The sequence below is a fragment of the Haematobia irritans genome, chromosome 5 (genome assembly GCF_050003625.1).
Source record: "Haematobia irritans isolate KBUSLIRL chromosome 5, ASM5000362v1, whole genome shotgun sequence".
In the NCBI taxonomy this organism is placed as follows: Eukaryota; Metazoa; Arthropoda; class Insecta; order Diptera; family Muscidae; genus Haematobia; species Haematobia irritans.
Window position 1 is genome coordinate 59,675,480 of NC_134401.1, and position 24,777 is coordinate 59,700,256.

The 24,777-nt window shown below is 35.1% G+C and overlaps 1 protein-coding gene across 2 annotated transcripts in view; it reads right to left on the reverse strand.

Moving 5' to 3' along the window:
• Positions 1-24,777, reverse strand: part of LOC142238603 (uncharacterized) — a 249,714-nt gene that overhangs the window by 156,928 nt on the left and 68,009 nt on the right. Inside the window, exon 2 of one of the 2 annotated variants that reach the window (XM_075310297.1) lies at positions 23,162-23,307. In XM_075310297.1, coding sequence (XP_075166412.1) covers positions 23,162-23,261 — 100 coding nt within the window. In that variant the 5' untranslated portion in view covers positions 23,262-23,307. The remainder of the gene's footprint in view (positions 1-23,161; positions 23,308-24,777) is intronic. The other variant, XM_075310296.1, reaches the window with a different exon arrangement.

Consider the following 24,777-nt stretch of genomic DNA (forward strand, 5'->3'; position numbering starts at 1 on the left):
AAATGAAGTATGAATTACCATCGACGCTGAAAGGATATACTTCTACATAATATTTACGCTTCATACATTAAATGTGATTTTTATAGCCTCCACCATAAGGTGTCTAAAACCCCTCAAAATATATATTCTGGGTGAAATTCTGGGTCGATCTATCAGTGTCCGTCCTTCTGTTATATAATTGGTTTTTTGATTTTGGTTCTTTTGAGGATTTTTGAGGATTTGATATATTGATTGATTTCGTAAAGCTAATACAACAAGTTCTTAAATCTTAAAAAATGGCTTTCAAAATTTACTAGCCCACTTAGTAAAACAAACTCAAGACGACCTTGCAAAGAGCAAGATTTTACTGCATATTATGGTACATGAGAACTTGATGCGGAGTTTGTATTGTTATATTCTATAAACCTTCATCCATCATAGAATCTACCTATTTTAATTTTTTATATCATTTAAAGTTTTCAATATACGTACACCCAATTTACTCATTTTCGTAAAACAGTGGATGAAAAAATATGTATTCTAACAACGTCTCTAACAACCATGCACAAATTGGTCCATATCGGTCCATAATTATATATAGCCCCCATATAAACCGATCCCCCGATTTGGCTTGCGGAGCCTCTAAGAGAAGCAAATTTCATCCGATCCGGCTGAAATTTGGTACATGGTGTTAGTATAGGTCTCTAACAACCATGCAAAAATTGGTCCATATCGGTCCATAATTATATATAGCACCCATATAAACCTATCACCAGATTTGACCTCCGGAGCCTCTTGGAAGACCAAAATTCATCTGATTCAGTTGAAATTTGGTACGTGATGTTAATATATGGTAAACACCCATGCAAAAATTGGTCGATATCGGTCCATAATTATATATAGGCCCCATATAAATCGATCCCCATATTTGACCTCCGGAGCACCTTGGAAGAGCAAAATTCTTCCCATTCGGTTGAAATTTGGTACGTGATGTTAGTATAGGGTATCCAACAACCATGCAGGGATTGGTTCCTATCAGTCCATAATAATATATAGCTCCCATATAAACCGATCCCCAGATTTGACCTCCGGTGCCTTTTGGAGGAGCAAAATTCATCCGATCTGGTTGAAATTTGGTACGTGGTGGTAGTATAACAACCATGTGAGTTGAAATTTGTCGATGACAGTCTTTCGTAGAAGTTTCTACGCAATCCATGGTGGAGGGTACATAAGATTCGGCCTGGCCGAACTTACGGCCGTATATACTTGTTTGTCTTAATTTTGCTTATATATTCGTACTGTATATCACCTTTATGAGGTGATTTTCTTGTAAAGTTTAATGTCTTTATGAAGAAGTTAGTTAAATGAACTAAAAACGGGAAAAAGTTATACCAAAATGAAGCTAAAGGATTTACTAAATTTGTGCCTCCCACGCAATAGTTCCATCCTAAACTTCGTATGGCACTAAAGACATTCTTGCAATTTTGAACTCCAATTTTTCCTTCAAAAACTATTTTTTATACCCACCGGGGTATAAAGTAGTTTGTCATTCCGTTTGTAACACATCGAAATATCGATTTCCGACTATATAAAGTATATATATTCTTGATCAGGGAGAAATTCTAAGACGATATAGCCATGTCCGTCTGTTCGTCTGTCAGTCTGGCTGTCTGTCTGTTGTAATCACGCTACAGTCTTCAATAATGAAGCAATCGTGATGAAATTTTGCACAAACTCGTCTTTTGTCTGCAGGCAGGTCAAGTTCGAAGATGGGTTATATCGGTCCAAGTTTTGATATAGTCCCCATATAAACCGACCTCCCGATTTGGGGTCTTGGGCTTATAAAAACCTTAGTTTCTATCAAATTTTCCTGAAATTGGAAATCTAGAGGTATTTTAGGACCACAAAGAGTTGTGTCAAAAATGGTGAGTATCGGTCCATGTTTTGGTATAGCCCCCATATAGACCGATCTCCCGATTATATTTCTAGGGCTCCTAGAATCGGTGGTTTCTATCCAAATCGCCTGAAATTGGAAATGTAGAGGTATTTTAGCACCATAAACAGGTGTGCCAAAAATTGTGACTATCGGTTGTTGTTTAGGTATAGCCTCCATATAGACCGATTTCCCGATTTTGCTTCTTTCTTGCGCTTCTACAATCCGTAGTTATTATCCAATCCGGTTGGATTTTGAAATCTAGAGGTATTTTAGGACCATAAAGAGGTGTGCTAAAAATGGTGAGTATCGGTCCAGGTTTTGGTATATCTCCCATATAGACCGATCTCCCGATATGGAGTCTCGGGCTTATAGAATCCGTAGTTTTTATCCAATTTGCCTGAAATTGGAAATCTAGAGGTATTTTAGAACAATAAAGAGTTGTGCCGAAAATGGTGAGTATCGGTCCATGTTTTGGTATAGCCCCATATAGACCGATCTCCAGTTTTTACTTCTTGGGCGTCTAAAATCTCTAGTTTTTATCCAATTTGCCTGAAATTAGAAATCTAGAGGTATTTTAAAACCCTAAAGAGGTGTGCTGAAAATGATAAGTATCGGACCATGTTTTTATATAGCCTCCATATAGACCGATCTCCAGATTTTATTCTTGGGCTTATAGAAACCGTAGTTTTTATCCAACTTGCCTCAAATTGGAAATCTAGATGTATTTTAGGACCATAAAAAGGTATGCCGAATATGGTGATTATATGTCCATGTTTTGATATAGCCATCAGATAGACCGATCTCCCGATATTACTTTTTGGGCTTCTAGAAACCGATTTTGTTGTCCACTTTGCCTGAAATCGAAAATCTGGAAATTTTTAGGAATATAAATAGGTGTGCAAGAAAAGATTTTATTTTTTAGGCTTCTAGAATCCGTAGTTTTTATCTAATTTGCCTGAAATGAGAAATCTAGAGGTATTTTAGGAGCTTCAATATGATAGCCGAAAATGGCGTGTATTGGTCCATGTTTTGGTTTATCTCCCAAATAGACCGATCTCCCGATTTTGGGCTTTTAGAAACCATAGTTTTTATCAAATGTACATGGAATTTTAAATCTAGAATTATTTTAGGAACATAAAGAGGTGTGCCGAAAATTGTGAATATCGGTCCATGTGCACCGATAATGAAAATTGCTTGAAACTGAATTATAGTTTCCTGATTTTACTTCTGGTAATCATTTAAATAATGGGGGTAAAAATCTACAGATGTTAGATTTTAAATGAAGGCGTTATTTCATCGTTTTCTTGCACACTTGCACACGATTCCTCCAAAACTCAAGCAAATATGGTTCTTATAAATCCAGAATCTGAGCTAGTCTTCATAGGTAAAATCTTTGAATTTATCTTCGGGAAGTGTACTGGTTGAACTGATCTGCTTGTCATCAAATCCCCCTGAAATTTTCACAGGAAACTATAATATAATATTCATGGTCGTGGGTATTTAAGATTCGGCCCGGCCGAACTTACTACTTTATATACTTGTTTTTACTAACATTGTGTTTCATCCCAGGGCGTTAGCCGATTGAAATTTCATAAAGTTCATAATAATTTCCAACAAATTTGAAGGAGTTGAAAACACAAATTTTGATCTACATAGTGGTGAAGGGTATAATACAGTCGGCCCCGCCCGACTTCAGACTTTACTTACTTATTTTTTACTAATATTGTGTTGTATCCCAGGACGATAGCCGATTAAAATTTTAATTCTAGCAGTTTTGTAGAAGTATAAAAAATTGTCTCCAAATCGGTTAAGCAATAAATGTTTGTATATGGGATTGCAAACCTTCATAATAACTCCCAACAAATTTGAAGGAGTTGAGATGGTAACACAAATTTTTGTCTAGATAGTGGTGAAGGATACACAAAATAATATAATAATTTTTGAACTTACAATAAATTGTTGTTAAAGAAAATTTTGATGTTCAACAACATTTTTGTTGATATAACAAACTTGGTTGCTAATGTAACAAAATATTACTAAAATCGTAATTGTATTTACAAATTACGTTGTTAACTTTAAACATAATTTTAAGGTGGCTACATATAATTATGGACCGATATGAACCAATTCCTGCATGGTAATTAGAGACAATATACTAATACCACGTACCAAATTTCAACCGAATTGGACGAATTTTATATGGGGGCTATATACAATTATGGACCGATATAGGTACATTTTTGCATGGGTGTTAGAGATCATATACTAACACCATGTACCAAATTTCAGCCGGATCGGCTGAAATTTAGAGGCTCCGCAAGCCAAATCTGGGGATTGGGTTATATAGGGGCTATATATAATTATGGACCGATGTGGACCAATTTTTGAACAGTTGTTAGAGACCATATACTTACACCATGTACCGAATTTCAGAGGGATCGGATGAAGTTTGATTCTCTTAGAGGCTCCGCAAGCCAAATCTGGGGATCGGTTTATATGGGGGCTATATATAATTATGGACCGATGTGGACCAATTTTTGCATGGTTGTTAGATACCATATACCATCACCATGTACCAAATTTAAGCCGGATAGGATGAAATTTGCAAACCAAATCGGGGGATCGGTTTATATGGTGGCTATACGTAAAAGTGGACCGGATGGTATTGCAAATGGGCCATTTGCAATACCCTCCGACCTACATCAATAACAACTACTTGTGCCAAGTTTCAAGTCGATTACTTGTTTCGTTCGGAAGTTAGCGTGATTTCAACAGACGGACGAACGGACATGCTTAGATCGACTCAGAATTTCACCACGACTCAGAATATATATACTTTATGGGGTCTTAGAGCAATAACAGGTTGGCTGATAAGTCCTCGGTCTAACAAAGAAAAACACATTTTTTTGTCAAAATTCGTTTTTATTATTCAACATAGTTCCCTTCATGAGCGATACAACGATTATAACGACCTTCCAATTTTTTGATACCATTTTGGTAGTACTCCTTCGGTTTTACCTCAAAATAGGCCTCAGTTTCGGCGATCACCTCTTCATTGCAGTCAACTTTTTTCCCTGTGAGCATCCTTTTGAGGTCTGAGAACAAGAAAAAGTCGCTGGGGGCCAGATCTGGAGAATACGGTGGGTGGGGAAGCAATTCGAAGCCCAATTCATGAATTTTTGCCATCGTTCTCAATGACTTGTGGCACGGTGCATTGTCTTGGTGGAACAACACTTTTTTCTTCTTCATATGGGGCCGTTTTGACGCGATTTCGACCTTCAAACGCTCCAATAACGCCATATAATAGTCACTGTTGATGGTTTTTCCCTTCTCAAGATAATCGATAAAAATTATTCCATGCGCATCCCAAAACACAGAGGCCATTACTTTGTCAGCGGACTTTTGAGTCTTTCCACGCTTCGGAGACGGTTCACCGGTCGCTGTCCACTCAGCCGACTGTCGATTGGACTCAGGAGTGTAGTGATGGAACCATGTTTCATCCATTGTCACATATCGACTCGGGTGTATTACGAGTTAACAGCTGCCAACACAGCTCAGAATCATCAACACGTTGTTGTTTTTGGTCAAATGTGAGCTCGTGCGGCACCCATTTTGCACAGAGCTTCCGCATATCCAAATATTGATGAATGATATGACCAACACATTCCTTTGATATCTTTAAGGCCTCTGCTATCTCGATCAACTTCATTTTACGGTCATTCAAAATCATTTTGTGGGTTTTTTTGATGTTTTCGTCGGTAACCACCTCTTTCGGGGGTCCACAGCGTTCACCGTCCTCCGTGCTCATTTCACCACGCTTGAATTTTGCATACCAATCAATTATTATTGATTTCCCTGGGGCAGAGTCCGGAAACTCATTATCAAGCCAAGTTTTTGCTTCCACCGTAACATGAAACACGAAATTCCTTTTTTTCCATTTTTTTTCACAATAACAAAAGTTGCTTCACAAAAGACGCTCTATCTCACAAACTAATTGACTTACAGACGTCAAATTTTGACACGAATCATTTGAAGGTTGGTACTATATAAAAATAATATGCATTTAATACTAGCGACGCCATATATGTGTCAGACCGGGGACTTATCAGCCAATCTGCTATTTCGATGTGTTACAAACGGAATGACAAATTTAATACAATTTTTTTAATTTTTTAAATTAACCGAAAGTTTTCTTTCTGGTGGGTTCACTGTTTTTTTCAGTGTATAAACTTTATATAATTTGAAATCGATATTTCGATGTGTTACAAACGGAATAACAAACTTATTATACCACATCAGCTCTTTATGGTGGTGAGATAATATTTTAAGCCAAGTTGAAGAAATATTAAGTATTTATTTTATGCTGTATTTTGGAGTCATTTTACAAACATATAAATTGTTTTGAGTTACTGTCTTTAGGGAAATCGAAAAATAATTAAATCCAAGAAAATTGTCTGATATGGAAAAATTTTAACTGCAGTCAACTAATTTTCATGAACTACAATAAAGTTAATTGACCGAGCAGCTGTGTAGTCAACTATAAAGGCATTTTGATTGGCGTTTCTCAACTCCTGGGGATAGCATATTAGTTAATCAGAAAACTCAATAAATATTTCAACTAAATTGGTACATAGGGCTAGTTCTGATTATGAATCATTTATTTCCAGCCCGCAATCACCTATAGACACACACACTATAACATATATTCGTTATTTGACCATGTGTGTGTGTAACATCATATTTTAATTTGCAATACTGGTGTTTTACTTTCATTTAATCATTGCTCGACCAAAAACCAAAACCACCCACGTTGATTTCGCCACCACCAGGAAAATTGTGAGCCAGCTCAGATTTGTTCCTGCGGAGTGACGCAAAATTAAATGAAACTGATTTCGGTATGCCAGCTACAAATGGAGAGGGGGTGTTGTTAGTCGTGGCTAAACTTTTGCTGTGATTGCACTAGAATCCAACATAAAAGCTTTGAATCCTCAGCTACTTTGTTAACAATAACAAAAAAACAATGCAACACCAATGTTGTGATGGCTGTCTCGTTTTTTTCTATCCCTTCACAGTTGACGTTGCCGTTTTTGGGTTGCAGTTGTTACAATGCCATAAGCAAAGTCATCTCAAAGTTAGGTTCAACTTTAGTTGTAACCACAAAATCTGGTTAAGTGTCTCGTAACCGATTGCGGTGGGTTCACTTTGTCTTCTTGTTCTCCATGTATACTGGTACAAGCTCTACCGAACTCAAAACAATGGGTTCCATTTTAAGGACTTCACTGAATTTTAAGTGAATTTATTGGCTTTTAAATGAATACCAGGAAAGATAATGACGTAATGTAAACATACTCGATAAGTAAACCAGTGTATACAGTTGAGAGTTTAGCAAAGTCGAATATTAAAGTCCCACCACCAAACACAAAAAACACGTTTGGAAAACGTTTTTCTTTTGTAAGAGTTTTTGAATTGCTTCGAAAATTTCAAACTTTTATCAAAAAAAAATATATTTTTGCAATAAAAAAATAGTTTTTAAACCAATAACACAGTCCATTTCGTTTATATCAAGCACTGTTATTTTCTGTCTTTAGTTCTTTAATAAGACACATTTTGAAGTTTCATAGTACAAATTTAATATAGTAGTAAATAGTGTACAACATCTTTTCGGAATCTTCCAAACATTTTTGAAATATATGTAAAACAAAACTTTTTTGGTGTTCCGTCGAAGTAGAGATTGAACCCACGACACTTAATATGAAAGGCGGGCTTGTTAACCATTGCTCCACCATGTCCAACTAAAGGTACTTTTCTGTCAAAAAAAAAGTTTCTTTACATCGGCTCGTGGGCGCCAAAAACTATGCTTTAAACATATAACTGCTTGACTGTTTGTGTTACTTGTACGTTAATGGCTATAGCGATAATTGGCTGTTGATGACAATAACAGCTACGTAACCCAGTGGATAGTGTATAGGCTTACAAACTGTATGGTCCGCGGTTCGATTCTCCGTCCAAGCGAAAGGTAAAATGTAAAGATTTATAAAATCCATTAATCTCTTGTACATTGTTGCACTATAGAAAAAGGAGCTAAGAACTAAAAATTCTCTTTAAAGTGAGAAAGATGTGAGGGAAAGTTGAAAAAAAAAAAATATTTTGGGTTTAGAAATTGTTTTTACATCCTGTAAAAGAATCAACAGTTTTTAAAACATATAACACTTATTATACCCACCACCATAGAATGGTGACGGGGGTATAATAAGTTTGTCATTCCGTTTGTAACACATCGAAATATCGATTTCCGACTATATAAAGTATATATATTCTTGATCAGGGAGAAATTCTAAGACGATATAACGATGTCCGTCTGTCCGTCTGTCTGTCTGTCTGTCTGTCTGTCTGTCTGTTGTAATCACGCTACAGTCTTCAATAATGAAGCAATCGTGCTGAAATTTTGCACATCCTCGTCTTTTGTCTGCAGGCAGGTCAAGTTCGAAGATGGGTTATATCGGTCCAGGTTTTACTATAGTCCCCATATAAACCGACCTCCCGATTTGGGGTCTTGGGCTTATAGAAATCGTAGTTTTTATCCTATTTGCCTGAAATTTGAAATCTGGAGGTATTTTATGACCATAAAGAGGTGTGCCAAAAATTGTGAGTATTGGTCCATGTTTTGGTATAGCCCCCATATAGACCGATCTCCCGATTTTACTTCTTGGGCTTTTAGAAACCGCAGTTTTTATTCAATTTACCTGAAATTGGAAATCTAGAGGTATTGTAGGACCACAAATACGTGTGCCAAAAATTGTAAGTATCGGTCCATATTTTGGTATAGCCCTCATATATTCCGATGTCCAGATTTTACTTCTTGGGCTTATAGAAACCGCAGTTTTTATTCAATTTACCTGAAATTGGAAATCTAGAGGTATTGTAGGACCACAAATACGTGTGCCAAAAATTGTGAGTATCGATCCATGTTTTGGTATGGTCCCCATATAAAACGACCTCCCGATTTGGGGTCTTGGGCTTATAGAAAGCGTAGTTTTTATCAAATTTGTCTGAAATTGGAAATCTAGGGGTATTTTTGGACCATAAAGTGGTGTGCTGAAAATGGTGAGTATCGGTCTATATTTTGGTATAGCCCCCATATAGACCGATTTCCCGATTTTACTACTTGGGCTTCTAGAATCCGAAGTTTTTATCCTATTTGCCTGAAAGTGGAAATCTAGAGGTATTTTCGGGTCATAAAAAGGTGTGCCGGAAACGGTGAGTATCGGTCCATGTTTTAGTATAGCCCCAATAAGAACGATCTCCCGATTTAACTCCTTGGGTTTCTAGAAACCGTAATTTTTATCTGATTTGCCTGAAATTGTAAATATTCTGATATTTTAGGCTCGGTCCATTTGGTAATGCCTCCATATAGACCGACTTCACTTGAATTGCTTGAAACTCAATGTAAAATTTCCAGATTTTACTTCTACAGATTTAAGATTTCAAATCAAGACGTTATTTTATAATTTTCTTGCACACTTACAAGAGATGTTAATGATTCCTCTAAAACTCAAACAAAAATGGTTCTTATAAATCCAGAATCTGATATAGTCCTCATAGGTGAAATCTTTCAATTTATCTTCGGGAAGTGTCCTCAAGCCCTCCTAAAATTTCAAAGGAAACCCTAATATTTGGTTCATGGTGGTGGGTATTTAAGGTTCGGCCCGGCCGAACTTAGTTCTGTATATACTTGTTTTTCTATAAATTGATGGACTAGTGAGTTGGAATCATTTTACTGACTTTCCAATACAAAAGTTTTCAATTAAATACACAAAGAAAAACACATTCCTTCGGAACGAAAGTATACATAGAATAAAAGTCCATTGTTAAACTAATGCTAAAATTAACTTATGTTTATCGCATAAACATTTATTTTATTTTAGTTAATTTTTAAAAGTTTCGAAGAAGTTTTACCCCGTCCAATGAAATTTTCTTTCTTTCAAGTATGCCTCAAAAATTTTACGAATTAAACGTGAGTACACGCAAAAAAAAATAATTCTTTCCTCCCAAACGAATTTTTAGACAAACAAAGTTCGTTTCTCATTTGCTTTTCGCTGTAAGAAAGTTTATTTGGAAGAAAAGTATACACTTTTTGTGATAAAAGTTTATCTTTTTTAGGGTGTAAAAACAATTTCATGAAGACTAACTAGAAAAAAAAACACACAATCTTCCCTAGCTAAATGCATTTTCCCTAACATCGTTCTCACTTCCACGAGGTTTTTGGTTCTTAGCACCTTTTTCTGTAATACAAACAATCTAGAAGAAATTATTCGAATTGATAAATTTTATTTTTCGCCTGAACGGAGAATCGAACCGCGGACCATGCAATTTGTAAGCCAAGACACTGTTTATCCACTGGGCTGCGTAGCTGTTATTGTCATCAATAGAGAATTATACATATAATTATATAGCATAGCTTGCGGCGCCCACGAACCGATTAAACAAACTTTATTTAACAGAAACATACATTTAGTTGGACACCGTGGAGCTGTGGTTGATACGTCCGCATTGCATGCCCAGGGTGGTGGGTTCGATCCCTGCTTCGACTGAACATCAAAAAATTTTTTTGTTTGTTTTTTTGCACATATATTCCAGATATGTTTGGAAGATGTTCAACATTAACATACATATTACTATATTAAATTTTTGCTATGAAACTGTAAAATTTGTCTTATTAAAGACTGAAATTCAGAAAAGAACAGTGTTTGATATAAACGAAATGGACTGTATTGTTGGTTCAAAAAAAAAATTTTTTTTTGAAAACATTAAAATTTTGTATCTAACGAATTTTTTGGTGATAAAAGTTTAAAATTTACGAAGCAATTCAAAAAACTCTACTAAAAGAAAAATGTTTTCGGTACACGTTTTCCAAACGTTGTTTTTCTTTGCGTGTATACATTTTTGTGTAAACTAAAGTAGAAGAAAATGTTCGTATACTTTTCATTGGCCCCTACATATGTCTTACGGTCTTATTTTATATCCCTTTGAGCACATTGGCATGTATTAAACGTTTTGAAGTTTAAATTTCATTTCCTTTTTTGGTCGTTTTTGTTGGACGCTTGTTGTGAATTCATTAAGGTCTGCAGGGACTCAAAATGGACTTTGGATTTACTTGAGTTACTTTGCTCTTTCACTTTTTTTAAATGCATCCAAAGAGTAAATTAACTTAAAAGCTGTTTCTTCCTCCTCTCTCTATATTGCTCTCTATCATTCTGTTTTTCATTTAAAACTACATCGACGTGAAACATCTGCGTTTAGAATTTTGGGCAAGATTTGTTAGTAGTTTAACATTCACGTGCGAATTTCCAAGGAAAAATGACAGCATAAAATTTTTGTTGAGTAATTATTTAGTCGGCCATTGGGTAATTATTATCCCATAGAAACAACGACACCTTAGTGGGGAAAGTATAAAGTCGAGTGTAACTGACTTCATTTTCCACTACACGATACTCGATGACAAAATAAATGAACAACAAGGATATACGGCCGAAAGTTTGGTCAGGCCGGATGTTATGTACCCTACAAAGTAGAGGTGTGCACGTGACACGAAATTGTCGTGACTCACGAAAATTTTCGTGACTCACGCGTGAGTCGTGAGTCACGCTCATGGCAACGGCATGAGTGTGCGTGAGCGTGATTAACAAACCAAACTGTCATGCGTGAGCGTGAGTCACGAAAATATTATCTTCGTGAGTGTGCGTGAGTAAAGATTTACGCTCACGAAAATAATCCCGCTCACCAACATAAAACGCTTAAGAGTTAAATTCATTTACAATTTTAGTGACACCTGGGATGTTAAGAGTGTAATAACGCTCTCGATTTTAATAATGCTCATATTTTCAGACACGTCGCTAAGGTAAATTACTTAAAAAATTGTTCGTGAGTCACGACATTTTTCGTGAGTCACGATATTTTTTGTGAGTCAAGGTATTTTTCGTGAGTTACGACATTTTCGTGCGTGAGTGTGCGTGAGTACAAATTTTCTTTTCGTGAGTGTGCGTGAGCGTGAGTCCTACCAAACAATATCGTGCGTGTGTGTGCGTGAGTAAGATTTTTCCGTCGTGAGTGTGAGTGTGCGTGAGCGTGAGCAAAATATTACTCACGTGCACACCTCTACTACAAAGTTCTACTAAAGACTGTCATCCATAATTGAATTACTTGTGGTTGTGGTAACATGTGCCCTTGGTAAGCTATCATAAACATCCTTAACATTGCCTTCTAAATTCTATGTTAGTACACGAGGAGTCTATGTTAAATAAAAAAAGGCGGATTATATCGTTCTTGTTCTTGATTGTTATTGATTCAATCGGATAAATTGTTTTCCCTCACGAGGGTCTAGAAATAAAATATTGTGCGGTAGAAAGAATAATTTCTGGGTTCACTGCGTACAGTCTGCTACAGACTCTCTCCGTCATTGTGCTGTTGATTGTGGTTTCGACGGTTCAATAATAGCCCCTTCATTGGTACACACAAAAACAATTAAATATGAATTTGTACATAAATGCGTACATTTTTGAAAATTTTTCGTAATTTGTTTATTCGTATATTTTTAATAATACGCATGTATTCTTTCATAAAATTAATGAAACTTTACATAATATATCCAAATACTGGTTTTCTCTAAGAATGAGAGAGCCACAATATACACGGAGGAAAAATCTGTTTTTCATATCTTTGGGTGTACAAATTATATGTTTGGAACCCAAGTTTTTTAACACAATATTTTGAAGTGCAAGCATACAATGTTCCTAAACTAGCATAACATGTTTGGGACATATATGTTAATATGTTAGAACATATTATGTTTAGGATATAAAATATTTGTAAATATAATATGATTGGTTTCAAACATATATTAATTTAGAAATGTTATGTACCCTACAAACATATATGTGTATAGAAAGAGACCTAGAGAGTAAGCTGCAAGTAAAAGAATGGAAGTAACCAATTGGCGCCTTAAAAATGTAGAAAATTTAACCAAAATTTTATTCTACCAGTGTATGCCTAAGTTGAAACATAATATGTTTAAACAATACAAACAATATTTTGTTTGGACAAATCCTGCAAATATATATGGTTGAAGCAAAATGTCTTTGGGGTATATGTTACAGAAGCGATTGAAATCGAAAAGAAAGCGAAAAAATCGAAAAGAAAAAATACATTTAATGCATTACGTTTTTAGTATGTATATATTATGTAGAAATACATATTTTTTATGAATTCCGTGTTTGGAAATTTTTTGGGAACACTTTTTATAAAATAAATGAATTATTTTGTTTTTTTGTGTGTATATTATACATTAATGAGTGCTGCCCGTGTGTGTTGCAATTAATTGCACGGGTCTTTTTCTTTAAGGCTGAGTTCGAAAGGTATTGGGTTCAATAGTTATCCTATATGATTGTCTTTTATTATTTTTTTATTTTTAATGAACGCCATTAATGTACATAGATATACGGCATAATTTAGTTCAACAAATAGTGATATATTCCAATTTTAGTTGATTAACAGTACTACCCATTGACGGCCGTTTTTATTTTGCGACAAAAACAGTTAAAAAAGATATGTGTTATGCCAATGCAAATAAACAGTGTCAAACTAATTGCCAAAACAAACATTGGCCAGAATAAACAGCAAATTGATTTTTGGCTTCGTTTTAGAAAACACCATAAAGGTAAATATGCTTCTTGTATTTGGATAAATTCATGTCGAATGCATTCGGCTCATGATGCAAAATATCAGTGACACTATACAACAGAGAAATTGCAAAAGAACGCATTGGATTAGCTTAACTTAGTACAAATGTTGTTTATGAATCCGTCATTTTGTAAAAACCATTGATTCCTTTTGGTATAACTTTAAGACACCTTTTCTTGGGGGGATTTTATTTAATTTAACATTCATAGATTTTATGAAGTAACTAAAGAACAAGACCAAAATTACAGTACAGAATTATAAATTTTATAACATCTCCGATTTATATTAATGATTATTTGGAAATTACAATTAATGATAAAAATTATAGTATTTTTGTTTCATGTTCAATGGCTTGTGGCTGAGTTTTCTAAGGCGTTCAGTTATGGACCCAGATTCAAATACCGGGTAATAATAATAAAGTATATATATTCTGGGTCGTGGTGAAATTCTGAGTCAATCTAAGCATGTCCGTCCGTCTGTTGAAATCTCACGCTAACTTCCGAACGAAACAAGCTATCGACTTGAAATTTGCTATTGATGTAGGTCGGATGGTATTGCAAATGGGCCATATCGGTCCACTTTTACGTATAGCCCCCATATAAACTTACCCCCAAATTTGGCTTGCAGACCCTCTAAGAGAAGCAAATTTCATCCGATCCGGCTAAAATTTGGTACATAGTGTTAGTATATGGTCTCTAACAACCATTCAAAAATTGGTTCACATCGGTGCATAATTATATATAGCCCCCATATAAACCGATCACCAGATTTGACCTCCGGAGCCTCTTGGAAGACCCAAATTCATCTGATTCAGTTGATATTTGATAGTTGGTGTTAATATATGGCCTCAAACACCCATGCAAAAATTGGTCCATAATTATAAATAGCCCCCATATAAACCGATCCCCAGATTTTACCTCCGGAGCCCCTTGGAAGAGCAAAATTCATCCGATTCGGTTGAAATTTGGTACGTGATGTTAGTATATGGTATCCAACAATCATGCAGGAATTGGTTCATACCAGTCCATAATTATATATAGCCCCCATATAAACCGATCCCCAGATTTGACCTCCGGTGCCTTTTGGAGAAGCAAAATACATCCGATCTGGTTGAAATTTGTTACGTGGTGGTAGTATATGATATTTAACAACCATGCCAAAAATGGTCCATATTAGTCCATAATCATATATAGCCCCCATATAAACCGATCCCGAGATTTGGTTTTGGAGCCTCTTGAAGGAGCAAATTTCGTCCGAGTCAGTTGGAATTTGGTACAATGTGCTAGTATATGGCCGTTAACAACCATGCCTAACTAGATCCATATCGGCATATGGTTATATATAGCCCTCAGATAAATCGGTATCCAATCACACTTGTTTATACTTGATTTTTATACCCTCCACCATAGGATGGGGGTATATTAACTTTGTCATTCCGTTTGTAACACATCGAAATATTGCTCTAAGACCCCATAAAGTATATATATTCTGGGTCGTGGTGAAATTCTGAGTCGATCTAAGCATGTCCGTCCGTCCGTCCGTCTGTCCGTCTGTCCGTCCGTCCGTCTGTCCGTCTGTCCGGCTGTCCGTCCGTCTGTGGAAATCACGCTAACTTCCGAACGAAACAAGCTATCGACTTGAAACTTGGCACAAGTAGTTGTTATTGATGTAGGTCGGATGGTATTGAAAATGGGCCATATCGGACCACGTTTACGTATAGCCCCCATATAAACCGATCCCCAAATTTGGCTTGGGGAGCCTCCCGGAGCAGCAAAATTCATCCGATCCGGTTGAAATTTGGTACGTGGTCTTAGTATACGGTCTCTAACAACCATGCAAAAATTGGTCCATATCGGTCCATAATTATATATAGCCCCCATATAAACCGATCCCCAGATTTGACCTCCGGAGCCTCTTGGAGGGGCAAAATTCATCCGATCCGATTGAAATTTGGTACCTGATGTTAGTATATGGTCTCTAACAACCATGCAAAAATTGGTCCATATCGGTCCATAATTATATATAGCCCCCATATAAACCGACCCCCAGATTTGACCTCCGGAGACTTTTGGATGGGCAAAATTCATCCGATCCGGTTGAAATTTGGTACCTGATGTTAGTATACGGCCTCTAACAACCATGCAAAAATTGGTCCATATCGGTCCATAATTATATATAGCTCCCATATAAACCGATCCCCAGATTTGACCACCGGAGCCTCTTGGAGGAGCAAAATTCATCCGATCCGGTTGAAATTTAGTACGTGGTCTTAGTATACGGTTTTTAACAACCATGCAAAAATTGGTCCATATCGGTCCATAATTATATATAGCCCCCATATAAACCGATCCCCAGATTTGACCTCCGGAGCCTCTTGGAAGAGCAAAATTCTTCCGATCCAGTTGAAATTTGGTACATGGTGTTAGTATATGGTCTCTAACAACCATGCAAAAATTGGTCCATATCGGTCCATAATTATATATAGTTCCCATATAAACCGTCCCCAGATTTGACGTCCGGAACCTCTTGGAGGAGCAAAAGTCATCCGATACGGTTGAAATTTGGTACATTTTGTCAATATATGGCCTCTAGCAGCCATGTAAAAATTGGTCCATATCGGTCTTTAGTTATATATAGCCGATGACTTATTACACAAAATTGGTCCATATCGCCAAAAATAATCTACCAAAACTTTATTTCCATAGAAAATTTTGTCAAATTTTATTACTATAGAAAGTTTTGTCAAAATTTCATTTCTATAGAAAGTTTTGTCAAAAGTTTATTTCTATACAAATGTTTGTCAAAATTTTATTTCCATAGAAAATTTTGTCAAAATTTTATTTCTATAGAAAATTTTGTAATCTACCAAAACTTTATTTCCATAGAAAATTTTGTCAAATTTTATTACTATAGAAAGTTTTGTTAAAATTTAATTTCTATAGAAAGTTTTGTCAAAAGTTTATTTCTATAGAAATGTTTGTCAAAATTTTATTTCTATAGAAAATTTTATAAAAAAATTATTTCTGTAGAAAATTTTGTCAACATTTTATTTCTATACAAAATTTTGTCAAAATTTTATTTCTATACAAAATTTTGTCAACATTTTATTTCTATAGAAATTTTTGTCAAAATTGTATTGCTATAGAAAATTTTGTCAACATTTAACTTCCATAGAAAATTTTGTCAATATTTTATTTCTATAGAAAATTTTGTCAAGTTTTTATTTCTATAGAAAATTTTGTCAAATTTTTATTTCTATAGAAAATTTTGTCAAAATTTTATTTCTATAGAAAAATTTGTCAAGGTTTCATTTCTATAGAAAATTTTGTCAAAATTTTATTTCTATAGAAAATTTTGTCAAACTAGATTATATACGTATTTAATCGGCCTTTTTTTGTTTAATATATACCCCGTATGGGCTAACTTACAATTTAGAAGACAGTGTTAAAAAGTTTTACGATACCTTGCCATCGGCAAGTGTTATCGCAACCCAAGTAATTCGATTGTGGATGACAGCCTTTAGTAGAAGTTCCTACGCAATCCATGGTGGAGGGTACATAAGATTCGGCCTGGCCGAACTTACGGCCGTATATACTTGTTTTTTTTTTTATTTTTTCATTGCATTTATAAAGCAATGCAAAAACCCAAAAACGAAGTACTGCCGACCTATGACAAGCCCATGTAAACATAATTGGAGATTATTCAAGTTTGCACTACTTCCGGTTCACAATTTGGGAATCCAAACGAATTTTTTGGAAACTCTTTTTTTGTTGGGAAATTTTACTAAATTGGTGTTTCACGTAAACTTGTTTACTAGTGTTATTGACTTGAAGAAGCACTGAGCCTATTTCATTGCATAACACCCAACAACAAACAGTATACCAATAATTGACAGTATTTTTTTCATTGATTTTGATGTGCATACTGTGGTTTTTGATTGCAATTGAGGCCAGTATTTGAATAAATCAAACAATTCTTGGACATTGCCTTCTTGTGGCCGTTTAATTTGCAGTGCTACTCATGCCATACAATGGAAAAGATTACCAAAGGTGAGCGACAAATCCGTCTTTTAATGGAGTGCTATATACAAGTGCAGGCCCAATCAGAAATCAGTGAAAATTTTAGCTATTTCACTTATTTCATAATAGGCTCTTCATAATTTTATTTAATTTATAATCAGTGTTGTTGAGGTTGAGGTCTGCCAGCCAGTGCGTTTGTATCTTTGATCGATGCAGCTTGTTTAGAAAAATACTATTTCAGCACTGATATTTTGGTTTTACACAAATTAATTTAAAATTTATAACAAGCATTTTACTCTTGGTGTTCTACAAAATATCAAAATAGCTCTTCTAACAGTAGTGATGCTGAAATACTTTTTACATTGATTTAAATATTGTATTTTTATTAATTTTTTGCTGTTGTTTTGTTGATTGAACTTTTGAAGTGTATCAATTCAGGATTTTTTCACAAAATTTGGTAACTCATTTTGTACCTACATATTTACATGCATTTTTTTTTGGGGGGGGGGTTGATCTAGACCTATTTGGGGGTTGGTTTTTTACGATTTGAGGGGAAATTCAACAACAACACTGCTTATAATACAAATTTTCTTCATCCCAAGTATTGTTCAAACATGTTATGTTTCACCCTAAGCATATCTTTGTTTAAGACCCCAAAGTGTTTATTCCAGTTTCTAAACATTTGTTTACTTGCATCAACATTTCTACAATATAATTATGTTGGAATACAAATAAAAATATAAGTTTGTAATATATTTGAATATTACAAACGAAAATGCTTATTTATTTGCAAAAATGTGAGTTGCAGTCATGAGCTTGTCATGGAAATGTACTTAACTTACATTTTTAAGTCGCCATCGTTACATTTTTCTCCACTCTTTCCCGCTCTTTGACATTGCCAAAAGTATATTGTTTTTGTTGCTTTTGTATATGTTTATAAGAAATTTCCAAATTAATATATGTTTGTGTCCAAAGATATTATATTAAGGAAAATGTAATGTCCCAAACATAATATGTTTTAAGATATTAACATATATCCCAAACATGTTAAACATAATGTACTAAAAATGTGTACTAAAAACATAAAACTTTTACACTGGAACATAGGAAAAACAGTATTTTTCGTCCCTGTATGAACTAAACGTTGGTACACGCACAGAAAAAGCATGTTTGGACATGGTTGCCGCCCACATTTAATGCTTATCTAAAGCATGTAATTGTCGCGAAAGACATGTATTTTATCTTCGTAAAAATAGTTTTCGAGCAGAAAAAAATGTATGTTATCAGTAAGCTCTCAAATGCCGCAAACATGTTCTATTAATTAAATGACAGAATTTGAGACTATTATATGGTCGGAAAATCATGTACCAGACCGTTCAATTTTTTGCGGGGATCAAAATATTTTTACAGGTTACGAGTAGACATGTCTAGAACCATTATATGCTCATAAAGACATTGTTTTCGTGACCATTTTAATTGTTGCTTGGAATGGAATAATTGTGTTTTGTGTTAATTTTTATACCCTGCTCCGCACTGTGGAACAGGGTATTATAAGTTGGTGCATATGTTTGCAACACCCAGAAGGAGACGAGATAGACACATGGTGTCTTTGGCAAAAATGCCCAGGGTGGGCTCCTGAGTCGATATAGCGATGTCCGTCTGTCCGTGAACACATTTTTGTAATCAAAGTCTAGGTCGCAGTTTTAGTCCAATCGACTTCAAATTTGGCACAAGTACGTGTTTTGGCTTGGAATAGATCTCTATTGATTTTGGAAGAAATTGGTTCAGATTTAGATATAGCTCCCATATATATATTTCGCCCGATATGGACCCAGAAGCCAGTGTTTTACCCTAATTTGCTTAAAATTTTGCACAAGAAGAACAACTAGCACTATAGTCAAGTGTGCCAAATTTTATTGAAATCGGTTCAGATTTAGATATAGCTCCCATATATATATTTCGCCCAAAATGGACTAATACGTTCCCAGAAGCCAGAGTTTTACCCCAATTTGGTTGAAATTTTGCACAGGGAGTAGAATTAGCATTGTAGCTATGCGTGCCAAATTTGCCGATTTCGAAATCGGTTCAGATTTAGATATAGCTCCCATATATATCTTTCGCCCGATATGCACTTATATGGACCCAGAAGCCAGAGTTTTATCCAGATTAGCTTGAAATTTTGCACAAGGAGTACAATTGGTAGTATAGTCATGTGTGCCAAATTTAATTGAAATCGGTTCAGATTTAGATATAGCTCCCATATATATCTTTCGCCCGATATGAACTTATATGGTCCCAGAAGCCAGAGTTTTGGCCCAATTTGGTTGATATTTTGCACTAGGAGTACAATTAGTGATACAGTCATGTGTGCCAAATTTGATTGAAATCGGTTCAGATTTAGATATAGCTCCCATATATATGTTTTTCTGATTTCGACAAAAATGGTCGAAATACCAACATTTTCCTTGTTAAATCGCCACTGCTTAGTCGAAAAGTTGTAAAAATGACTCTAATTTTCCTAAACTTCTAATACATATATATCGAGCGATAAATCATAAATAAACTTTTGCGAAGTTTCCCTAAAATTGCTTCAGATTTAAATGTTTCCCATATTTTTTTACTTAAATTGTGTTCCACCCTAGTGCATTAGCCAACTTAAATTTTGAGTCTATAGATTTTGTAAAAGTCTATCAAATTCATTCCAGATCGAGTGGTATTTAAATGTATGTATTTGGGACAAACCTTTATATATAGCCCCCAACACATTTGACGGATGTGATATGGTATCGAAAATTTAGATCTACAAAGTGGTGCAGGGTATAATATAGTCGGCCCCGCCCGACTTTAGACTTTCCTTACTTGTGGCACGTGGGTTTATGTGAACACAAAAAAGGGAAGTGTAATTGAAACAAGTACCTGTTTTTTGTTCTGCATTTTGATATATGGTATCATTTATGGGCACGACGCAAATATGGAATGATTACTTATTGTTGAAATTGTAGCAAAATAGAATGTGTAAAAATATGTGATGTTTGCTTGCACAACATTATAAATACAAATAAACAATGAAATAGTTTATAAATAAATAAATAAATAAAGTTAATTTTTTGTTTTCTTTTCTCGACGATGAAACAAGTTTTTCATAAAGATCAAAACATTTTAGGTTGTGACCATGTTCTTTTAATTGCGAAAAAAGTATTTTCTTATACACGGTTGAAAAAGACTGTTTTTCATATGTTTGGCTATAAACATTATATGTTTGGAAAACAAATTTTTAAACACAATATTTTTGAGTGCAAGCATATAATGTTCATAAACTAGCATAACATGTTTGGGGCATATATGTTAATATGTTAGAACATATTATGTTTGGGTCATAAAATGTTTTTAAATATAATATGCTTGGATGCAAACATATATTAATTTAGAAATAGCCTATAAACATATATGTGTTTAGTAGCTTGGAGCGCTATTTAGCAGGGAGCGATATTGAATTAAGTTGGTGGTTGTTGCTTGTTATTACAAAATTTTATTTTAACATAACATTTTATTTTTCCTTGGGCAATTGATCAGCTACTTCTTCGATCCTTACAAACTGTGTGGTCCGCTGTTCGAATCCCCGTCCGGCAAAAGGTAAAATTAAAATAAAATAAAAATCATAAAATTTAATAATTTCTTCTACAATGTTTGTATTACAGAAAAAGGTGCTAAGAACTAAAAAATCTCGTGGAAGTGAGAAAGATGTGGGGGAATATACAATTGGGCAGAAACAAAATTTTGAGCATTCAGGTCGAAAACCTATGTTGGTAGCACCTATATTACCTGTTTATTTTCATAATTCATTATGATTGTAAATATATAAATAAATAAATAAAATTTTGAGCACAATATTGTTTGGGAGAATTTTTTTTTAAGCATATAATATTTTTGGGTGCAAAATGCTTCCAAACATATGTTCACATAATAACATATTGTTTTTTAGAAGACAACATTATTGAATTTGGATGCAAAAATACAAAATGTTTGGAACTTAGACTACCCAAACATATATAGTTTAGACCAATATGCTTTCAAACATATTATATATTGGAAGAGATCAAACATATAAATGTTTGGGCAATACCCAAAAATGTATATGCTTGAAGCAAAATATGTTTGGGAGTATATGTTACAGAAGCGATTTTTTGTGAGGGTGTAGATCATAACATTTTAAGTGGGGCCCATTTTCTTTTAACTGAAAGAAAAACATTTTTGACGGACACCAAAATATTTTGAATCGTGACCATTGTCTTTTAATTCAAACAAAATTCTTTTAATAACATTTTAGATGAACACAATTTTAGTTTTCTTAGTACTATGTTCACTGAGCCAACATGGTTGCAGGTGAAAATGTTAGATGTGTCGCCGCAAAAATAGCTCCAATCATATTATTTTGCTCTTCGAATATGATCGTGAAGTCATGTTTCTTCTCTGCGTGTATGAAGTTTATTGACCAGACTAATAGGTTTTTTTTCAATCCAAAGTCACCTAAGTGTGGAATCCTTCTATCTTGATTTGTTTATATTCGTAGATATCTCACAAGTATAAACTACATGCAGGGAAGAAATATGGTCACCTCAAACATTTGTAACGGGAATCATGCAACATTTTGGTCGCAAAAATGTTTGTTGAAACCAGATGCTCAATTTCCCGGAAAATTATGTCTTTGAAACATATTTGAAATAAAAATTTGGCAGTCACAAATTCAGAATTCCATTCAAAGCTTATCCTAACTGATGAGCCCAATTTTCGATTCGGTTGCCATAGCAACAAGAAAAATTGTTGTATGTAGGGCTCAAAAACCCATGAATTATTGTTGAAAAGCCTCTCCATTCCCAAAATCGGATTGTTTGGCAGGGTCATATATTCTAAAAAAATTGCATCCACAACAAATACTCCCAAGGGAGCTACCGTGGTGCAATGTTTAGCATGCCCGCTTTGCATACATAAGTTCGTGGGTTCGATTCCTGCTTCGACCGAACACCAAAAAGTTTTTCAGCGGTGGATTATCCCACCTCAGTAACGCTGGTGACATTTCTGAGGTTTCGAAGCTTCTCTAAGTGGTTTCACTGCAATGTGGAACGGCGTTCGGACTCGGCTATAAAAAGGAGGTCCCTTGTCATTGAGCTTAACATGGAATCGGGCAGCACTCAGTGATAAGAGAGAAGTTCACCAATGTGGTATCACAATGGGCTGCCACCTTACCTAACCTAAATTAAATACTCCCAAACATACTTTGCTCCAAACGTATATTTTCAGAATTTGTTCAAAGAACAAAATACTTTTACTATATAAGCATATCTTTTTTTAGGGCCCCAAATCGATTCTAAACATATGTTTGCTTACAGAAAAATGTACTGAATATAATCATGTTGGAATTTTTATTAATTAAGTACTGTGGAGGGACAATGTTTATGTATTACCAAAACATCCCAAAAAATAATTTACTTACCTATTAGCGCCAGCAGTACATTTGTTGGAGATTTTGATGAGCTCATTCGGGAAAATATTGGGGATGTGTAGCGCCTTCCGTGCATTAATCCGATTTCCATTTTATTATATTCTGTTATATTATATTTTGATTCCTGTAAAATAAAACTAAAACTGTGATAACGATATGTCGAAAGAAATATTTATAGATAAATATTAGAAATTGTTTATGGTAGAAAACTGGTCTCTCTCTATTTGGAAATATACTCAATTGCTTAAAGCATTCAGTTGAGTTCGTATTTAATACTACATATGATATAAAATGGGATATGCAACTGAAAACTAACATATTTGTATATTGCAAGGCATTTAGCAGGTTGGCTGGTTAGTCCCCGGTCAGACACATAGATGGCGTCGCTAGTATTAAATGCATATTATTTTTAAATAGTACCAACCTTCAAATGATTCGGGTCAAAATTTGACGTCTGTAAGTCAATTAGTTTGTGAGATAGAGCGTCTTTTGTGAAGCAACTTTTGTTATTGTGAAAAAAATGGAAAAAAGGAATTACGTGTTTTGATAAAATACTGTTTTCTGAAGGGGAAAAATACAGTGAAAGCAAAAACTTGGCTAATGAGTTTCCGGACTCTACCCCAGGGAAATCAACAATAATTTATTGGTATGCAAAATTCAAGCATGGTGAAATGAGCACGGAGGACGGTGAACGCAGTGGGCGCCCGAAATAGGTGGTTACCGACGAAAACATCAAAAAAATCCACAAAATGATTTTGAATGACCTAGAGTGAAGTTGATCGAGATAGCAGATATCATAGGAACGTGTTGGTCATATCATTCATCAATATTTGCATATGCGGAAGCTCTGTGCAAAATGGGTGCCGCGCGAGTTCACATTTGACCAAAAACAACAACGTGTTGATGATTCTGAGCGGTGTCTGTAGCTGTTAACTCGTAATACACCTGAGTTTTTCCATCGATATGTGACAATGGATGAAACATGGCTCCACCACTACACTCCTGAGTCCAATCGACAGTCGGGTGAGTGGACAGCGACCGGTGAACCGTCTCCGAAGCGTGGTCCGCTGGCAAAGTAATGGCCTCTGTTTTTTGGGATGCGCATGGAATAATTTTTATCGATTATCTTGAGAAGGGAAAAACCATCAACAGTGACTACTATATGGCGTTATTGGAGCGTTTGAAGGTCGAAATCGCGGCAAAACGGCCCCATATGAAGAAGAAAAAAGTGTTGTTCCACCAAGACAACGCACCGTGCCACAAGTCATTGAGAACGATGGCAAAAATTCATGAATTGGGCTTCGAATTGCTTCCCCACCCACCGTATTCTCCCGATCTGGCCCCCAGCGACTTTTTCTTGTTCTCAGACTTCAAAAGGATGCTCACAGGGAAAAAATTTGGCTGCAATGAAGAGGTGATCGCCGAAACTAAGGACTATTTTGAGGCAAAACCGAAGGAGTACTACCAAAATGGTATCAAAAAATTGGAAGGTCGTTACAATCGTTGTATCGCTCTTGAAGGGAACTATGTTGAATAATAAAAACGAATTTTGACAAAAAAATGTATTTTTTTTTGGTAGACCGGGGACTTGTCAGCCAACCTGTTAT